General features: G+C 37.3%; 1 protein-coding gene across 1 annotated transcript in view; it reads left to right on the plus strand.

Moving 5' to 3' along the window:
- The window catches only part of VEGFC (vascular endothelial growth factor C), an 87,513-nt gene that overhangs the window by 48,457 nt on the left and 17,448 nt on the right, over positions 1–21,608 (plus strand). The window contains exons 2-3 of the mRNA XM_068970960.1: positions 9,566–9,779; positions 11,470–11,660. Coding sequence (XP_068827061.1) covers positions 9,566–9,779; positions 11,470–11,660 — 405 coding nt within the window. The remainder of the gene's footprint in view (positions 1–9,565; positions 9,780–11,469; positions 11,661–21,608) is intronic.

Raw genomic sequence — 21,608 nt, forward strand, 5'->3', positions numbered from 1 at the left:
AGCCAGACTTTTAAAAATGACATATGGACAGTTTAAGAAAAAATATATGTCCCTTATTTTCTAGTTTGAACATTAAGTAATTTTTCTCCCTCTCTTCCCAATATAGATATATTAAACAACTAATCAGATTTGCCTATGATCCTTTTATGGTCACTTCATGAAAATCCAGTAGTATGGTCAAACCTTTCTTTGATGGACTCTTGCCATTCTTTTGATTCTGATTGTGAATATTTGATAAGAGTATATGCTTTTAGGTGAAAGGAAATTTTCCATAATTATGTGCATTTCCCCATGAATTTTTAACTTCATAAAATTATTAAATGAATGGCTACTTTATATACAGCATAGTAATTAAGATTGTTGCTCAAAGGGACTGTAGTTTTATTAACAGCTAATTTCTACTCACTGGCAAATCTAGGACCACTACCAACAATCCTAGATGAATGCTATGGCTTTCACCTCTTATTGACTCTCTGGAATCACTCAGGTCTTGGAGGAAGGGCAACCTACATGCACTTGCGTCTTCTTCCTACCTCTGAACAACTCCTAGTGATCACAGAGCAGCAAGAGGAAAACTAGTTTTTACCAACTATGTGTATATAGTTGATCAGAGCCTACTTTCAATATCATCTCAGGTGTTCACTTCATGTTATGATTCTTATGTTACAGAGAATTGTAGAGTGTGGATAAAATCCCAAAGCTCTTTCTCATCATGTAACTTCTAGAATCAGAGATCTTGCTTCATCTGGCTCTTGGCAGAGTAAGAAGGAAGTGTGTTTTGGCTGTAGGAATTACCAGAGAAGGAGTTTATGCTTGGTTGTATCTCTGCTTTCAACACTGCACTCTCAGCTTTTATTGCCACAGCATCTCAAAATCTTCCAATAACTGTCACATGGGTTATTGTTTGCAAGTGTATACTTGCTGATGATACAAAGGAGTAATCAGAGTAATCTCCTAATTGATCCCTCCAAGACAGAATGCAAAATTGGATTCATTCTTAGATTATATTAGGCTTTCCATTACAGTTGAATATCCATTTGTAAGACACTATTTTAAGACATACAAAATCCTTTTGGAAAATAAAAGGAATATGTTAATATTCAAGAAAATGACCTCAGCATTCTGGAAAACACTGGTGAACATAGACTCAAGAAAGCATTGACAAAGGACCAGCTTTTCATATGGATAGAACTTCTGCTTGAAGGAATTTAGTGTTTCCTTGGTTCAGAACTCATTCTAGGTTGCTGGGGCCTCTTTTACTTCTTGAAAATAAACTATCAATGTGAATGTGCCATGGTTAGCAGGTAATATCTATTCTCAAGATTTTGTTCTTCCTGGATTCACAGAAAGCACTATAATGCTTAACAACTCAGTACCTAGGTCACTGCTCATTGAGAACAAAATTGCAGAAGGCAGATCTAAAGAAGTTCTGGCACAATACTCAGAGTTACAGTTTGAGACTCAGTTTATCTAAAACTGTAGTCTCTGTACTGTGCTTCTGCTCACCAAAGATGGTAAAATGACAAGTAATCCCACTCCCAACTATGAAATGTATAATATACATTCATATTAAAGGTCTGTTTGAATCATCACAAAAGCTCCATGGGGAAGATATCATTATTGGCATTTATGGAGTAAAATGAGGTTCAGAGGAATAAAATCTGATGTTACTCAATTAAAATAAAGTCTGTAGACTATACTACAAAGCTACAATCATCAAGACAATATGGTACTAGAACAAAAACAGAAGTATAGACCAATGGAAAAAAATAGAAAGCCCAGAGATAAACCCACACACCTATGGGCACCTTAACTGTGACAAAGGAGGCAAGAATATACAGTGGGTAAAAGATAGTGTCTTCAATGAGTGGTGCTGGAAGATCTGGACAACTACATGTACAAAAATGAAATTAGAACACTTCCTAACACCATGCACAAAGATAAACCCAAATGGACTAAAGACCTAAATGTAGGACCAGAAAATATAAAACTCCTTTAGAAGAAAACATAGGCAGAACATTGTATAACATAAAGCATAGCAAGATCCTTTATGACCCACATCCTAGAATAATGTAAATAAAAACAAAAAAAGTAAATGGGACCTAATTAGATTTAAAAGCTTTTGCAAAGCAAAGGAAAATGTAAACAAGGTGAAAAGACTACTCTCAGAATGGGAGAAAAGAACAGTAAATGAAACAACTGACAAAGAATTAATTTCCAAAATATACAAGCAGTTCATACAACTCAATAATGAAAAACAAGCAACCCAATTAAAAAGTTGGCGAAAGACCTAAACAGACATTTCACCAAAGAAAACAGATAGATGGCTAATAAACACATGAAGAAATGATCATCACTCATTACTCAGTTCAGTTCAGTCGCTCAGTCGTGTCTGACTCTTTGCAGCCCCATGAATCGCAGCACACCAGGCCTCCCTGTCCATCACCAACTCCTGGAGTTCACTCAGACTCACGTCCACTGAGTCAGTGATGCCATCCAGCCATCTCATCCTCTGTCTTCCCCTTCTCCTCCTGCCCCTAATCCCTCCCAGCATCACAGTCTTTTCCAATGAGTCAACTCTTTGCATGAGGTGGCCAAAGTATTGGAGTTTCAGCTTCAGCATCATTCCCTCCAGAGAACACCCAGGGCTGATCTCCTCTAGAATGGACTGGTTGGATCTCCTTGCAGTCCAAGGGACTCTCAAGAGTCTTCTCCAACACCACAGTTCAAAAGCATCAATTCTTCGGCACTCAGCCTTCTTCACAGTCCAACTTTCACATCCATACATGACTACTGGAAAAACCATAGCCTTGACTAGATGGACCTTTGTTGGCAAAGTAATGTCTCTGCTTTTCAATATGCTATCTAGGTTGGTCATAACTTTTCTTCTAAAGAGTAAGCTTCTTTTAATTTCATGGCTGCAGACACCATCTGCAGTGATTTTGGAGCCCCAAAAAATAAAGTCTGACACTGTTTCCACTGTTTCCCCATCTATTTGCCATGAAGTGATGGGACCGGATGCCATGGTCTTTGTTTTCTGAATGTTGAGCTTTAAGCCAACTTTTACAATCTCCTCTTTCACTTTCATCAAGAGGCTTTTTAGTTCCTCTTCACTTTCTGCCATAAGGGTGGTATCATCTGCATATCTGAGGTTATTGATATTTCTCCTGGCGATCTTGATTCCAACTTGTGCTTCTTCCAGTCCACCGTTTCTCATGATGTACTCTGCATATAAGTTAATTAAGCAGGGTGACAATGTACAGCCTTGACGTACTCTTTTTCCTATTTGAAACCAGTCTGTTGTTCCATGTCCAGTTCTAACTGGTGCTTCCTGACCTGCATATAGGTTTCTCAGGAGGCAGGTCAGGTAGTCTGGTATTCCCATCGCTTTCAGAATTTTCCACAGTTTATTGTGATCCACACAGTCAAAGGCTTTGGCATAGTCAATAAAGCAGAAATAGATGTTTTTCTGGAACTCTCTTGCTTTTTTGATGATCCAGTGGATGTTGGCAATTTGACCTCTGGTTCCTCTGCCTTTTCTAAAACCAGTTTGAACATCCGGAAGTTTACAGTTCACATATTGCTGAAGCATGGCTTGGAGAATTTTGAGCATTACTTTACTAGCATGTGAGATGAGTGCAATAGTGCGGTAGTTTGAGCATTCTTTGGCATTGCCTTTCTTTGGGATTGGAATGAAAAGTCACCTTTTCCAGTCCTATGGCCACTGCTGAGTTTTCCAAATTTGCTGGCATATTGAGTGCAGCACTTTCCCAGCTGAAATCATCTTTCAGGATTTGAAATAGCTCAACTGGAATTCCATCACCTCCACTAGCTTTGTTCGTAGTGATGCTTTCAAAGGCCCACTTGACTTCACATTCCAGGATGTCTGGCTCTAGATGAGTGATCACACTATCGTGATTATCTTGGTTGTGAAGATCTTTTTTGTACAGTTCTTCTGTGTATTCTTACCACCTCTTCTTAATATCTTCTGCTTCTGTTAGGTCCATACCATTTCTGTCCTTTATCGAGCCCATCTTTGCATGAAATGTTCCCTTGGTATCTCTAATTTTCTTGAAGAGATCTCTAGTCTTTCCCATTCTGTTCTTTTCCTCTATTTCTTTGCATTGATCGCTGAGGAAGGCTTTCTTATCTTTTCTTGCTATTCTTTGGAACTCTGCCTTCAGATGCTTATATCTTTTCTTTTCTCCTTTGCTTTTTGCTTCTCTTCTTTTCACAGCTATTTGTAAGGCCTTCCTAGACAGCCATTTTGCTTCTTTGCATTTCTTTTCCATGGGGATGGTCTTGATCCCTGTCTCCTGTACTGTGTCACCAACCTCAGTCCATAGTTCATCAGGCACTCTATCTATGAGATCTAGTCCCTTAAATCTATTTCTCACTTCCACTGTATAATCATAAGGGATTTGATTTAGGTCATACCTGAATGGTCTAGTGGTTTTCCCTACTTTCTTCAATTTAAGTCTGAATTTGGCAATAAGGAGCTCATGATCTGAGTCACTCATTATTAGAGAAAAGCAAATCAAAACTACAATGAAATATCACTTCACACTGGTTAGAATGGCCATCATCAAAAAATCCACAAACAATAAATTCTGGAGAGGGTATGGAGAAAAGGGAATGCTCTTGCACTGTAGGTGTGAATGTAAATTGATATAGTCACTATGGAAAACAGTATGGAGATTCTTTAAAAAAAAAAAAAAAAGAATAAAACCACTGTATGACCCAGCAATACCACTTCTAGGCATATACCCTGAAGAAACCAAAACTGAAAAAGACACATGTACCCCAGTGTTCATTACAGCACTATTTATAATAGCTAGGACATGAAAGTAACCTAGATGTTCACTGACAGATGACTGGATAAAGAAGCTGTGTTATATATACACAATGGAATACTACTCAGCCAAAAAAAGGAACACATTTGAGGCAGTTCTAATGAGGTGGATGAACCTAGAACCTATTATACAGAATGAAGTAAGTCAGAAAAACAAATACCATATATTAATGCATATATATGAAATCTAGAACGATGGTACTGATGAACCTATTTGCAGAACAGCAGCAGAGATGCAGACATAGGGAACTGACTAATGGGCAGTGGTAGGGGAGAGGAAGGGGAGAGGAAGCTGAATGGAGAGAGCAGCATGGAAGCATATACACTAACATATGTAAAGAGGTAGCCAATGGAAATTTACTCTATGACTCAGGGAACTCAAACTGGGGCTCTGTAATAGCCCAGAGAGGTAGGAAAGGGCAGGAGGTGGGAGGGAGATTCAAGAAGGAAGGGACATATGTACACCTATGGTTAACTTATGTTGATGTATGACAGAAAGCAAACCAACATTGTAAATCAGTCATCAATCAATTAACTATATATATATATATATACAATTATTTTTTAACTTACAATAAAAAAAGGTCTGCAGCCAACATGAATATCTGGATCTTTTGATACTACAGCTTATTTTTCTTCTTTGCAAATATGGTAACTAAAATCTAGTGGGAATAAGTAAGTAAATTACTCAGTTTCAAGCTTTTTTATAACATTTGCCTGTGATAGCTTCTGCTTTTGCCAATGGTTTTTTGATCTTATAAAGTTATATTATTTATTAAGGGGCTCTAGTCCCAAAAGTGGATTTGTTTTAAATCAAATAGTATATCAAAGGCATAGTCTGTGCAGCTATAAGAAGAGTGAAATAAATGAAAGGCTGAAATGAGAGCAAATACTATAGCCTTCCAACATGCTTAGAGATGATTACTGTTACATTTTTATTCAGATAATAAAGCTTTACATTTAAAATTTAAATTTTAAGATATAGAAATATTTTTGTTGTTGTTTAGTCCCTAAATCCTGTCTGACTCTTTGTGACCCCACAGACTCTAGCCCCCAGACTCCTCTGACCATGAGATTTCCCAAGCAAGAATACTGGAGTGGATTGTCATTTTCTGCTTCAGGGAATCTTCCCGACCCAGGGATTGAACTCATGTCTCTTGCGTTGCAGGCATATTCTTTATCACTGAGCCATCTGGGAAGCCATAGAAATATATAAAGAACATAATAATTAACTTAATCGTACAACTTGAAGAAGATAACTTTTTTGCCACATATATTCTACTCTTGAGAACACATACACACATGCATGCAATCTGTCTAGATATATTGTTTTCTGAAATAAAAATTGTACATATATGAACAATGTGTATAGGGGTATATTATATATAAGCTGTGTTTTCTCCATTTTCATAGACTGTATTATGAGCCTCTCTTCACATCTAGATTACATATTCATATCATCAGTTTATAGTGACATTACTTTCTGCGCTAGTTTCTTTTTGTATTGTACGTTACTCAGTCAATTCCTAATTATTTTATGTAAAGCTGTTTTTTATATTCACTATCATAGACAGCCTCATGATAAATATGTACATATTTCTGGCATAATTGTATTATCACTCCTGTTAGATAGGGAATTTAATTCCAAAGTGCATTTGCTGTCTAAAATGGAGCTTGTTTTAAAGGCCTTTTAAGTTGAAATAGCACATTTTCCTTGAATAGCTATACAAATTTATACTCTCACCAGGACTGAAAGGGATGCTAGTTTCCTTCATTTCTGCTGTCACCAAGTACAATGAATTGTATTTACTCTCTGTGAATATGCAGTTCAAGTACTTTGTCCATTTTTCTTTTGAAGTGTCTGCTTATATTTTCTTAATATGTTCATATAATATTTTGAGAATATTAGCCCTTTTCTATCTGTCATGTGTATTGCCAATGATTTTTCTACTTTATCCTCTGTCTTTTGTTTACAGTGTTTTCTACCATAAAAATAGTTTACATTTTGTTTTCCTATTCACTTCTAGAAAGGCCTTTTTTCAATCTAAGAGTATAAATAGGGTAAATAGGGTAACTTTTATTTTCTAGTATCTTTTTCATTTTTTATACTGCATTTTCTCTGTTGTGAGTTTACATGCTTATGTTTTCTTCTGTTTCTCTATTGGGTAATCAGTTATTTTCTCTTACAGATGTAATTATTGTTAGAGTTATTTTCCTTTTTAAATTTTAAAGTACAAAAGTGATTTGCCATGAAACTTCACATAATACTTAATTGAAAGCCCACTTCACCAACATCCTTCTCAAGCAATAGTTTCGTGTGTACCTTTCACCGTGTCACACAATGTTGGTATTGTATTGCAGCTCCTTTTGGTAAAGAGAACATTCCTGCCTGTTTCTTGTGAGACTCAAGTGATCAGGTTAGGTCACAACCTGGCTTTGATTCCAGCTGAGTCATGGGGGAAAGTACCTCAGGGCCCAGGGACCCACCAGTCTCACAGTCTCACATTACTCTGGGTGTTCAAGGGCTAGTCATGCAAACAGGCAAACAGAACTCCACCCATGACATGTTCCTCCAGGTGGCAGTGACACAGATACACCCATGTATTTTACCATCTTTCTCTTCAGTGAAAGTGAAGCCGCTCAGTCGTGTCCGACTCTTTGTGACCCCATGGACTGTAGCCTACCAGGCTCCTCTCTCCATGGGATTTTCCAGGCAATAGTACTGGAGTGGATTGCCATTTCCTTCTCCAGGGGATCTTCCCAACCCAAGGATCAAGCCCAGGTCTCCCGCATTGTAGACAGACGCTTTACCATCTGAGCCACCAGGAGAGTCTTCTCTTTGGTAGTAATCCTTTAAGATTCTGAGATGTTGATGATTCTTGAATCTTGTGTCTCATGTGACATTTTCCTAAGAAAGATATTTCATACGCATTTAATTGGGAGACTGTGAGAGGATACTTTGTCACTTTTGTGTAAGCTAAAGTCTCCTGTCCACCTGACTCTTGATCTATTCAGTAGAGTTGTATTTTGTATAACTGCCTGGTGTATCATCCTGTAATCTTTGAGAAAGCCATGGATTACTATCAATACCAGGCTTGAAGAGATGAATCCATATACTCAATTCACACAACAGTGAGGAAGGGGGAAGTGCTGAACTACACGGCCAGTTTTATTATCTAATAGGAAGGAACCTGTTTCATAAGCTACTGCCTAGGAGCCTCTGTGATAATGTAAGAAAACTATCTTAGATTATGTTTCTCAGAATGTAGTACAAAAATCACCTACATCAGAATGATTTGGAGTGTGGTAGAAACACTTTCAATTTAACTGTATTTTGATTTTTAAAGCAAATAAATTAATTTTGTACTTCAGAAATTAGAAAGGGAAATCTGTAAATTGTTGGAATGTAGATCCTGATGTCATGCAAGATACCTGGCAGGGGAGGTGGGCGGCAAGTAGCTCCATTTTTAACACCTCTCAGATTGATTCCAGTGGAGCTTAACTTTGAGACTTAATGTCCAAAGTATTTAATTATATAGTTAGACCTAAGATGGGATAATCATGGCAATATAAAAATAAATATTTGATGAAGTATTTCACTTTGCATATAAAGTTAAACAATGTCCCATTTTCCATAGTTTCAAGGTATAATTTAGGAAAAAAAAATGTATTTTTTCTTAGATATGGTAACGACTTGAACATAACTTGGAATGTTCTACTTAATTGAATACACCAATATAGACCATTAACTAATTAGCAGAATTCATGTTCTCTGAGCTATTGTAGCATGTCTTTTTACTGGCAGAATAAATCTTGATGTTCAGACTTTTTGGAAATACTGGAAGGTTCTGCCAAAATGTAAACCTTATTGTGATTCTGTTATTAAAATCTATGGGATCTTTTGTTCTAAAATAGTTTTCATAAACTAAAATTCCTAATTTCAAGCATCCTGCTTAATTATATTTTATTAATGTTAATAACTAAAAGTGAAACAAAGAATTATCATAGACTGGATTTTTACCTAATCTTATTTATGTCGGAGGGTAATAGAAGCTTCGGAGAAGGCAACGGCAACCCTCTCCAGTACTCTTGCCTGGAAAATCCCATGGATGGAGGAGCCTGGTAGGCTGCAGTCTATAGGGTCGCAAAGTTGGACACAACTGAGCAACTTCACTTTGACTTTTCACTTTCATGCACTGGAGAAGGAAATGGCAACCCACTCCAGTGTTCTTGCCTGGAGAATCCCAGGGATGGGGGAGCCTGGTGGGCTGCCGTCTACAGGGTCACACAGAGTCGGACACCACTGAAGCGACTTAGCAGCAGCAGCAGCAGCAGAAGCTTAGATAACTTTTAAATTTGCACGTTCATCAACTTTGTAAAACAATGATAAATAAAATAAGCTACTTTAGAAATTATTTTTAAAATTTTGTCTCAAAATTTTCTATCCTAATGACCAAACGTGTATTTTATATTTTAATTGTGATATTTAATTTAATTTAAATTGTATTGATTCAAACTAAAAGATGAATGTGATTTTACCAAGAAAAGTTAAGCAATTTGGGGAAAATGAATAATATTTTAATAGAAATCTAGCATGTATTATCTATATATATATATGCACATATACATATATATATCAAACAAGCCTGAAGGTTTTCTAGTGCATCTGTTTCCTTAATCTGAGAAGTACTATGTTGCATTCTTCTTCCACAGGCTTATGCAGGCAAAGAAATGGAAGAGCAGCTGCGGTCAGTGTCCAGTGTGGATGAACTCATGACTGTGCTCTACCCCGAATATTGGAAAATGTACAAGTGTCAGTTAAGGAAAGGAGGCTGGCAACATAGTAAAGAACAGGCTAACACCAACACAAGGACAGGAGAAACTCTAAAATTTGCTGCAGCACATTATAATACAGAGATCTTAAGAAGTAAGTATGGCAAAAGAAAATATATAATAAGCTTCATATGTCAACCCAGTGCAAATTGCCATTCTGATCCTTTAATTTCAGCGTTTGTAATACTACTGAATACCTTTAAGGCCAAAAGTAAAACAGAAAGTAAAGAATTATTTTCCAAATACAGAATTTTAAGATTTCACTGTGAGTGGTTAAAGTGGTTTCTTGAAAAATAAAGACAGGTGCATGTATATCAGCACACTGTAATTTTTTTTTAACTTGAGATGATACCCCATCAGAAAAATTTTAAAACGTACAAACATTTTATACACCATAACACTTCAATCACTTAAACATTCTGTATCACAAAAAATAATTGCACATAACTTTTCTTTTGCTTTGGATATAGAAATGTTTACTTTCTACATCATCCAAAATCATCTTGTCAGCTGCTATTTGTTTCTTGTTGCTTTAGATGGAACTTAACTTGAGAGCTGGACTTTGGTAAAGTTAGTGAGAGATCTCTAAGCAGCAGTCACGAAAAATTATGGTGTTGCACAAAGTGGCATAGACCCCCTGGGACTACTTAACAAATAATTCCTTTCAGTTGTTAGATATTAGCTGCTATAAACGTTTGAGATTACAAATTATTTTGAGAACAAAAGCAAACAAACAAAATGGATTCATGACTGAATAACCCACAGTTTATATCTTTTTTTTTTTTCTAGAAAATTTATTTTAGGGGAAATAGGAGAAAAATAAACTAGAACATTTAAGAAGTACATCATCTGTAATGCGGTCTTTAAAGAGGCAACAGTGCCATAGGTAAAACACCAACTCACTGGAAACAGAATTCCAAGAGAAAGCATGCAAGGAATAGGAAGTTTTTACTTTCCTGAAAAAAAACTTTGTTCAGGATACATGTCCCAGTTGCTAGAAAATACCTTCTCTTTTCAAGTAGCTATCACCAAGACATGGTCACCAGCCTAAAAATGAGTTTCCAAAACCAAAGCCATCATCTCATTCACAACTCAGTTTAAAAAGAAAAATTAAACATGTTGTTTATATTTGCATTGCAACATTAAAAATACTACATATAATAGCAAATGAGCATGATTCTATCTCCATGGGTTTTATAAGCATCTATGTTAAATTTTCAGGGATCTCCCAGGTGACTCAGTGGTAAAGAATCCGCCTGCCAGTGCAGGAGCCAAGAGACAAGGATTCGATCCCTGAGTTGGGAGGAGCCCTGGAGGAGGAAATGGCAACCCACTCCAGTATTCTTGCTGGAAAAAAAAAACCCATGGACAGAGGAGCCTGGAGGCTAAGTCCATGGATTCACAAAGAGTCCGACATGACTGAGCACACATGGACAAGTAAAGTACTGTAGAATCTATTCTAATTGTCTTGTAGAATCTGCTCTATTTGTGCTGTAGAATCTATTCTAATTGTAAGGAAGCATAACACTAATGTAGCTTGTTACATGGTACTAGACATTAGTTGTTTTGTTTTGTTTTGTTTTTATAGAAAATACCTTTAGCTGCTCTGTTAAAGACCATATCCTATTCCAGCTCACAGGGCAATGTAGGATCCCATCAACTATTTCTTTAAAGTATTACATCTAAATCTTAACTCTGCAATCCATTGTGAGTGACTTCCAACTGCTGTGGGTTTTTCCACCTTGGCATCTGTGTAACTTACGGCCTTCCCTGTGACCCGACAGGTATTGATAATGAGTGGAGAAAGACTCAATGCATGCCACGGGAGGTGTGTATAGATGTGGGGAAGGAGTTTGGAGCAGCCACAAACACCTTCTTTAAACCTCCATGTGTGTCCGTCTACAGATGTGGGGGCTGCTGCAACAGCGAGGGGCAACAGTGCATGAACACCAGCACAAGTTACCTCAGCAAGACGGTAGGTGTGCGGCTCCGGCACAGCCCTCCGCGGCCCGGCTTCCCCCGCGCCCCCTTTCAAGGAGCTTGGCTCAGGGACTTCCCAGAAGTCCAGTGGTTGGGACTCCACCTTCCAATATTGGGGGGCACGGGTTCTGTCCCTGGTTGAGGATCGAAGACCCTACATGCCTTGCAGCCAAAACACTAAAACATAAAAAAAAGAAGCAATATTGTAGCAAACTCAATAAAGACTTTAAAAATGGTCCACATCAAAAGAAAAAGATTTTTTAAGTAGATTAGCTCAATTCAGAGCTGCTTCTATTGTCTGTGAGGAATGAAGTTAATTTTTCAATAGTTGTGTTTTTGATGAGACTATCACCAAAAAAATAACTGATACTCTATGAACTCTGTTTATATAGTGGCATCAAAGCCACTTTTTAAAAATCAAATGGAAACACTTAATGACAGTATCATATTCTCCAAAAGGTAGTATTGATTTTTAAAAGATATTAAGATTAAAAATAATGCTGTTTTTATATTCAACTTAAACTCTTATTTAAAAGGAATTTTGGTCTTCTGAGTCTGATAAAAAAAAAGTTGACTTTTTTAAAGTTACAGAAAATAAACATGAGGGATTTAGGAATTATTGTAAAAAACATTTTTTGAATACCTTTAGTTGTGTATATTTTAAAATATTTCAGTCAAGTGGTGTGATGTGCATCCTAGACAATATTGTTTATTACTGTGGTGCTTCATTTAAATGAAATATCACCTTGCATTGATTTTTTTTAAGGCCTAGATATACCAGTTGAGTTTTCCAAAGAATAAAGGGCTATGTCTCTTTTAAAATTAGGATGATATGCAATACACTCAAATGATAGATTTTTAAGGAATTATTTTACCAAGTAAAACAAAATGTATCTATTAAGAGCTCATAATTTATCATTTTAGAACTGCCTTATTAGAATTAGTTGATGAAATTTTATTTCTTAAGTGCTTATATCATATAGATTTGAATGACAGCCGTTGTAGTATTGGAATTTTGTTGTTCTTTTCTGAAAATTCCTGTTTTTTCAATAGTTCATTTATTTACTTCATGAAAATAAGTTAACAGTTGACAACATCCGAAGATATTTTTCATTACTCAGTTCAGTTCAGTCACTCGGTTATGTCCAACTCTTTGCGACCCCACGGACTGCAGCATGCCAGGCCTTCTGTCCATCACCAACTCCCGAAGCTTACTCAAACTCATGTCCATTGAGTCAGTGATGCCATCTAACCATCTCATCCTCTGTTGTCCTCTTCTCCTCCCACCTTCAATCTTTCCCAGCATCAGTCTTTTCCAGTGAGTCAGTTCTTCACATCAGATGGCCAAAGTATTGGAGTTTCAGCTTCAGCATCAGTCCTTCCAATGAATATTCAGGACTGATTTCCTTTAGGATGGATTGGTTGGATCTCCTTGCAGTCCAAAGGACTCTCAAGAGTCTTCTCCAACACAACAGTTCAAGACCATCAATACTTTGGCACTCAGCTTTCTTTATAGTCCAACTCTCACATCCATACATGACTACTGGAAAAACCATAGCTTTGACTCCAACAGTTCAAGACCATCAATACTTTGGCACTCAGCTTTCTTTATAGTCCAACTCTCACATCCATACATGACTACTGGAAAAACCATAGCTTTGACTAGACGGACCTTTGTTAGCAAAGAACTGCCTCTGCTTTTTAATATACTGTCTAGTTTGGTCATAGCTTTTCTTCCAAGGAGGAAGACACTTTGCAGCCCAAGAAAATGAAACCTCTCACTGTTTCCATTGTTTCCTCATCTATTTCCCAGGAAGTGATGGGACCAGATGCCATGATCTTAATTTTCTGAATGTTGAGCTTTAAACCAACTTTTCACTCTCCTCTTTCACTTTCATCAAGAGGTTTTTTAGTTCCTCTTTACTTTCTGCCATAAGGGTGGTGTCATCTGCATATCTGAGGTTATTGATATTTCTCCCGGCAATCTTGATTCCAGCTTGCGTTTCATCCAGCCTGGCATTTCTCATGATGTACTGTGCATATAAGTTAAATAAGCAGGGTGACAATATACAATCTTGACTACTCCTTTCCCCATTTGGAACCGGTCTGTTGTTCTATGTTATTGTTTCATTACTAATCCCCCACAAATTCTTCTACTATGTGTTAATTAGAAAGTGTTTTAAATGAATCTGGTTTTACAATGTCTCAAGCTTTATAGAGTAACATTAATGATTACTTTAATATTTACATTAAATTATTCAGAATATATCTTCTTTAGATACCTATGCCCAACATTTTGTGTAAAGTTCCTCAATCAGGCTTTTTCTCTGCAATATCAAACTAACCCCAAACAACAACAGCACCATAAAAAGCACCTGGTCTTCTAGTTTTCCCTCTCACTGCATGACGTCATCTCTAGTCAGAAAGAGAGAAATCGTCTCTGATGGGACTGTCACCAAATCAGATGTTAATTTCTTAGTTTTGTCCCCTAAGTGTCTCGAATCCCCATGCCCAGCACCATGTCTGTCATCCAAGGCACTTCTGATGCACTTTCCGACTTAGGAAACACCATCCCCCTTGCTCTCCCAGCTTCCCGGTCCCTGCTTCCTATCCATCCTCTACATCACCCCCGGGGATATTTTCAAACACATAAGACTGATGCTCTCGGTTTCCAGAGTAAGAGGCCTTCAGCGATTCCCAGTTGCTCCTAGAATAAGACCAAATTCTCCATCACTGCCTCTGCCTTCCTCCACTGCATCTTCTAACACGACTCGCCCTTGACCTCCCTCTTTCTAGTCCGCGTGTTCTCAGCTTCCTTCAGTTCCCTCTCCGGCCCAGACCTTTGCACACACCTCTGAGGTGTCCTGGCCTTCTAGTCTCCTCTCGCCAAGATCCACCTCCTCAGACCTCAAGTATTGCATGGCTCCAGGAAGTCCTGGGTGAGATTTTTATGACTGGTTTACACTCAGTATTCTTAAAAATTCTTTGTGGTTTCTAATACTTTTGTTTCAAAACAACAACTATACCTTATAATCATTTAGTTTACAGTATAGGGTCGTTATTATTTGACTAGTGTCTGTCACCTCCACAAAGGGAAGAACAGGTCTGTTTCATGCACTGATCATCCAGGTGCCCACCACAGAGGGAGTGCCCACCCCCTTATAGGACCCCCAAAACCATGGACCCTCTCACCAGAAAAAAGATGAAGATACAGACACGTCCACAGCACTGATCATCCAGGTGCCCACCACAGAGGGAGTGCCCACCCCCTTATAGGACCCCCAAAACCATGGACCCTCTCACCAGAAAAAAGATGAAGATACAGACACGTCCACAGCACTGATCATCCAGGTGCCCACCACAGGAGTGCACACCCCCTTATAGGACCCCAAAACCATGGATCCTGTCACCAGAAAATAAATGAAAATACAGACACATCCACAGCATTTGCCCTACAGTTTCAGGGAGTTGGTTCTCTGACCCTTAATCCTTAAGTATTCAATCAGACTTTAAAACAATTTCTTAATGTTTAATGATATTAAAAAGTTGATTAACTCACTTGCGTGATTTTTAAGTGATTCTTTTATAAATTGCAGCTCCATCTTTTTTTTTTTTTTTTTGCAGCTCCATCTTTTAAAAAGATCTATTTCTTTAACAAATTGGAAAGAAGTTTTTCCTTTTTTTCCCATTTATATTTAATACAAGCAAAAGTCAACATTCTATTTCTCTTACTATCAGCTTACTAAATATGTGTTTACATGTGTGCCAAGTTGGAGTCCCTTAGGTAAAAGTCTGAATTTGGGAAACAGAAAATCAGTTCTTTGTTAGTAAGCAAAACAAATATATTTAGTCTTCAACAAACCATTAGTAGTTTTCTGTGACCACTGCATATTTATTCTCTAATTAGGTCACTGGTCCAATTAGGTCACATATTCACCTAATTGGTATCAGAGTGAAAGTATTTATGTACAGACAAGTATTACATAGCATACAAACTGCTCTGCCACGTTGGAGGCCTTAAAGGGGTTTAGGCTTCAGAAATTCTAAGTCTCCAGGGCTAAGAGCATTTAGTGCTAAGTTTAAGTGTTGCTGCTGCTGCTAAGTCGCTTCAGTCGTGTCCAACTCTGTGTGACCCCATAGACAGCAACCCATCAGGCTCCTCTGTCCATGGGATTTTCCAGGCAAGAACACTGGAGTGGGGTGCCGTTGTCTTCTCCAGTTTAAGTGCTATGTGTAAGTAAAACAGAATTTGATCCAGTAGCCTCAGTACTTAAACATCAAACATGGTATATTTTTCCTGGAAGAAAATTAAGTCTACTTTATATCATATGGAAATAGTTCTGGCTGTATTTCACCTTCTTTCACCTCAAGACTTCACAGAATTTAGGATTATTTTATAATACATTTATGATGTTGCTACTATTCGTTTTACCTGCTTCCTCCCTATTATCTGCTCTCAAGAAAAACAATTGGAATTTGCTGCACCATTTTTGAAGTCTGTCTGGTTTATTGTTGTTGGTTTAGGTTGTTTTCCCATTTTGTTTGGATCCTTTTCAATAGACTTGATACTTACAATAATCACGTTTCACAATTCTTATAAATTCTGATCTGCAAAGCAGCAATTTTTAACTGTGTAACTATAAATAGTGGGGTACTTTTCATTTTAGTACTTCAATTTTTAAAAGATTTTCAGGAGTTTGCAATTAAAAATTTGAAGTCAGTTGGTAAGGAGGCACTTAGTCTTCTGGGTCCTGCCCCGGGCACCCTCCTCTGACTGTACCTGCTCTCCCTCCTTACCTTCTCTCTCTGCTCTTCTGGGGATCCCTCCCCTAAGTCTTCATCTCCACCTCAGACTTCTCTCGTGGTTTCCCCACAGCCTACTCAACCTCGTGACTGGGCTTCCCCCAGACAGTCAGAGTCAGTCTGTGACACACCAGATCCCATCCTATCCCTGCCCCCAATAGCATCCTCACAAATAAGTCAATAAATCTTTTTCTTTCTTCAGTATTCTCTGTCTTAGTAAATGATGCCATTCTTTTATTAGTCGGTTGATCCAATTTTTCTTCCTTTCACTAAAAGCCCAATCAGTGATTCCTATACCTTTCCAACATCTCTGGGACCCGTCAGTGCCTTTAATCTGCTGACCTCACCCTGGTCTGGACCATATCCATCCATTACCAGGACCATTACACATGGACCAGCTGCAAAATGATGTCAAAGCCCCCTTCCTACTTCCCTTCAATCCTTTTCCCACATTATAGCAGTGTTTTCTCTTTCTAAATGATAAATCTGACACTGCTCAAAACTCTCCAGTAACATTGCTTATTGACAGTGAGCCAGCATACAGCAAATGTGTTGGTAAACTGGTCTTTGTGTTTGAAACATCTCCTTACACACCACTCCATATCCCCACTTGTCTAGCTAATTTCTGCTCATCCTCAAGCCTGGACATAAATGTCATCTTCACAGCATCCTTTCCTGTGCTTCAGTAGCAGCCTTTGTTGCTCATCCAACATAGCATCATCACCTTACCAGTCAGATCATTTTACTTCCCATGCTCTAAACCCTAAGAAAGCAAAGACTGTGTTTGGTTATCACTATGGGGCATAACAGTGCAGTAGTTGGTACACAGTAAACACTGGGCACTGAATAGAATAGCTCCTTAGATAAAAAGGAACAGATCTGAGGTCAAAGGTAGAGTTTTAACTAGGCTGATTTTGAAGCATCTGAGTGGTAAGTAGGTGGAGATACCAGAGGAATATTGGGCATGTAATTTTAGAATCCTGCAGCAGTGATTGGATCTTCAGCTGTAGGTGTAGGAAGAAACCTCACATTGATGAATGGTTTTTTGGAGCCTTGATGTGGTTGTTACTGCTTAGAGAATTCTCATATCAGGAGGGAAGATTGAAAACCAATGCTGAGGGATGGCCAATATTCAGTCATGATAGTCCCATGGTTTTGTAACTTCATGCCCTTCTCCAACCTGAAGAATCCACTCAGATTTTTTTAATAGGAAAAGGGAGAATTTCAATTTTAATTCAATTAAGCAAGTGTGGTGAAGCACCTACTAGGTGGTGCCTATCAAGAAGATTCACAAACCAAGGAGAGCAAGACATGAAACTGCTAAAGGCACTGTTTCTGTCTTTGACGTTTTTACTAATATAATTATCTGTTTTATTTTATTTTCCGAGTAGTATAAATGGGAGCATGTGATGATTGTTTTCAAACACAAAAGGAAGTTTCTTACTGATATTTTTCTGAAGGAAAAAAAAAAAGTTTTTGTTTTGTTACAGGAATTCCAGACATCTTTTGGCACCAAATCACCAACTAGAATCATATAAACTGTAAGGACAATGTACCTTAAGTAATGTACAACCCAAATTTTTAGTAGAAACTTATAGAGCATTTTTATGGTGCTTCACGAAGGGCAGGTTATCAGCATGTGTGAGGAAGCCAGCCGTGAGCTGCAAAGTAAAACCACATGCACTAAGCATTCCAGAGTGAGCTAATCGACAACAACTGCCTCAAAGTCCTTCCCAAATAATATCTAAGCAACTTTGAAAAGTTACACAGTTAGGATGTCCTCTTGACCTCGTTCCTAAACATATGCTTCAAGCGTATTTTCTCATGAGAAGTTGTATGTTTAAGACACATAACCAAAAAGTAGAAAGCAGATTTTGAGGAATGTAAATTATTTGATGGCAGAAGCAGAAGGCATCTGCTTTCAAGCCGGTATTTGGATAAAAAGTTATTTAAATGTTGGTATTGTCATTAAGCAGCTTCACTGAAGATGGGAATGAAAAAAGAATTGCTAAATCCATGGGTTTCCCGTGGATATCTCAGAGTTAGAACCAAAGAAACAATGCATTCGTGCCGACAGAAGAAGCGGCTGTCTGGGCGCTAAACTTCCTTTCCTCATTCTCATGTACAAGAACCACATTATTTAAAATTCCATATTGCCATCTTAAAAAGAAACAGCCATTCTATTTTTTTGTTATAAGGAAATTACGCATATAGATTAGCAAAACTGCTACAGATATGTTGGAGTTAAAGTAAATGTTTCCTAAAATTGTCTTTCACTGCAAAAGGCACTTAATCCTAAGTAAACTGCAGCAGTGGAGTGAAACTTAGAAGGATTATTTTGTACTGCTGACAAGGATAGTTCTTCCATTAATTAAACAGAACACTAGCAGTCTGAAGGAGTAATTTATTACATTCATATGTATTTAACAAGTGGAACGCAATTTGTTTTGAATCTTTAGCTAAGTAGTATTTGGCAAGAACAGTTGTTGGAAATCAGGTTTTTCCCAGATGTGGGAAAAGAACTCTAGACAAATAACAGTTATCAGAAGTTTCTTTAAGAATCACATTTGCCTTCAGAAGAAAATTAATGTATCTATTAGACATAACACTTTTTCCAACTTAAGGTACTGATCATGTCCACAAGTTTTATTCAGTAATTCTAAAACTCCTGAATTGGCATTTTTATTTTAACTGTATTACTGTATGTACATTTTATGTATAAAAACATGTAAAATGAATTCAATATCAGATGTCCTAATAAGGGCCTGCTGTCTTCCCAGACCTAACTTAAGTTCCATAACCTCTTGATACCTAGCCATATGGTTAGTATACTCAATTGAAAGGTTAAAAATAAACCCTCAATTTTCCTCTTTCCCATTTGGAGGATGATTTGTTTAAATGTTGTGTAGTTTTTCTATTGGATTTTGCAATTATTAGTCTTTAAGCCATGTTGGTGGCTCAGGCGGTAAGGCACCTGCCTACAATGTGGGAGACCTAGGTTCGATCCCTGGGTTGGAAAGATCCCCTGGAGAAGGAAGTGGCAACCCACTCCAGTACTCTTGCCTGGAGAATCCCAGGACAAGACAGAGGAGACTGGTGGGCTACAGTTCATGGGGTCGCAAAGAGTCGGACGTGACTGAGCGACTTCACTTCACTTTCTCTGCAGTTATTAGCCATGCTTTCTGGGGCTACACCTTGTGTCTACATTTAATTAACAGGCTCAAAGTTGGAATATTTAAATTAAATCCAGTAGTGAGATACTAGTCTCTGAAGAGAAACTGGTCATATTTTGAGATAAAAGTATGTTGTAAAGGAAGGCATTTTTTGTGTGTGTCATATTTGTAGCCAAATATTCAAACATTCTTTAGAATTTGGTACTAACCTGTAACCCAGGATCTTCTCAAAAAAGGAAATCCTATACCTTTCTCTTACATAGCCTGCAAGAAAAGTAGAAAAAGGAATTGTTGCTTTACAACTGTTGCTATGCTGGGGTAAACAACCTATTGTTTCAAGCTTTATTTGAAGTCCATTCTTGTTGGTGGGAATGGACCATTAAATATTCTTATTAAAGAATTCCAGTTGATAGCAAATGAGGACCTCTCAGTTGGAAATGTTTGTCATTTCCTCTTGTTTATTACAGTTTTACTGAATACACAATCAAAAAAGTTTTTTCAATTTCCATCCATGTTTAAATGCCATCTTTATGTAAATTTTTTTGATCTTCTCAAACCAGTGACTCTTAATGAAAGGCATATACTGATAGTATAACATCAATCCCCATGGTGAGTTTTATTATTATTTAGATGCCAAATTATATACAAGCTAAACATCCATTGTTCAAGAACAATTCACTGTATGACATCAAACTATTTGAGGAAACTCATGTTCAAAATATCAAGTTATAATTATCATCATCAATTAGTATTTTCTAGATATATGTATATTCATAGAATTATTAGCTAAAACTGAACATAGTGCATAAACTTTGTACTCTATAAGTTTAAATTTAAAATAGAAAGTACTGTTGTGCACTCATTAAAGCACAAAATAATCTGACAAAGTACGAAGATTTTTATTGTATTAAAGTGTAAAGAATCTATTGTTTCAAACACTAATGTGTTTGGCTACACCTTAACTCTTTTGAAAGAAAATTATAGTCACTGTGTTGGTTTCAGCTGTTATAGAAATAGCAGGCAAAGATTCCATAAAGGGATTAAACTGCAGGTTCTTGTTTACCAACAGCATTTGTGGTAAATTATTTGGTATGTTCATAATTCTAACCTAATCTCATTATACATATACAGAGATTTATTTTCCAAATTCACTCTTATTGTTAGTTTTGCTTAACTATGGTTTTCAATCATTGATTGATGAAACTGTTATCTTCAGCTGGCATAGGTACAATTACTCCTTAATGCCCACCCCACACCTACAGCACATCTCAGTGAATGTTTCTAATTTTTCTAAAGTTAATGGATGAATAAAACTAATTATCAAAAATCTTTCTCCTTTTAATATTGGTCAGAGCCATCTTTCTCCGGGCCCTTAAATTTTTTCCACACTGGCACAGTCAAGTAGAGAATTAAGGAAACCACCTGAAAAACTCTCAGGTCAAAATTTGGAGGTGGAAAATGCGTTTCAAGAGAAGAAAAGGTGTTTTACTTTAATTTTCAGCCTGTTTCTTCCTTTTTATCAAATTAACTTAATTCAACTGGCCAATTACCTACGTAGACTCAAACAAGAAACATTCCTATAACATCAATAATTAAATTTTTATTTTCCTTAATTATAAATAATTTCTCCTAAACTCTTCCACAGTTCTAATGCTTATGAAAATTTTTAATTTACAGGAAATACACAGTTCTCTGTAGTGACTGTTTTTTTTAGTGCCCCTTCACCTGTCCTTTTATCCTTACAGCTAGTCTATTCACCAACCAGAATCCCTTCCACCCTTTGAAAGTATAGGGCCAGGCTTACTTCACTGGGCAGATGCTTCTCAATGTGCATTTTACTGATCTCTGTCTTCACTAGAACAATCTTCTGTTCCCCGGTACACACCTGGTGCTTTGGGGTGGGTCCTGATTGTGGTCATTATCCAGCCAGGAATGGCTGAAGTCTGTACGTGATCACTGATAATGCT

The sequence above is a fragment of the Capricornis sumatraensis genome, chromosome 4 (assembly GCF_032405125.1).
Source record: "Capricornis sumatraensis isolate serow.1 chromosome 4, serow.2, whole genome shotgun sequence".
Classification (NCBI taxonomy): Eukaryota; Metazoa; Chordata; class Mammalia; order Artiodactyla; family Bovidae; genus Capricornis; species Capricornis sumatraensis.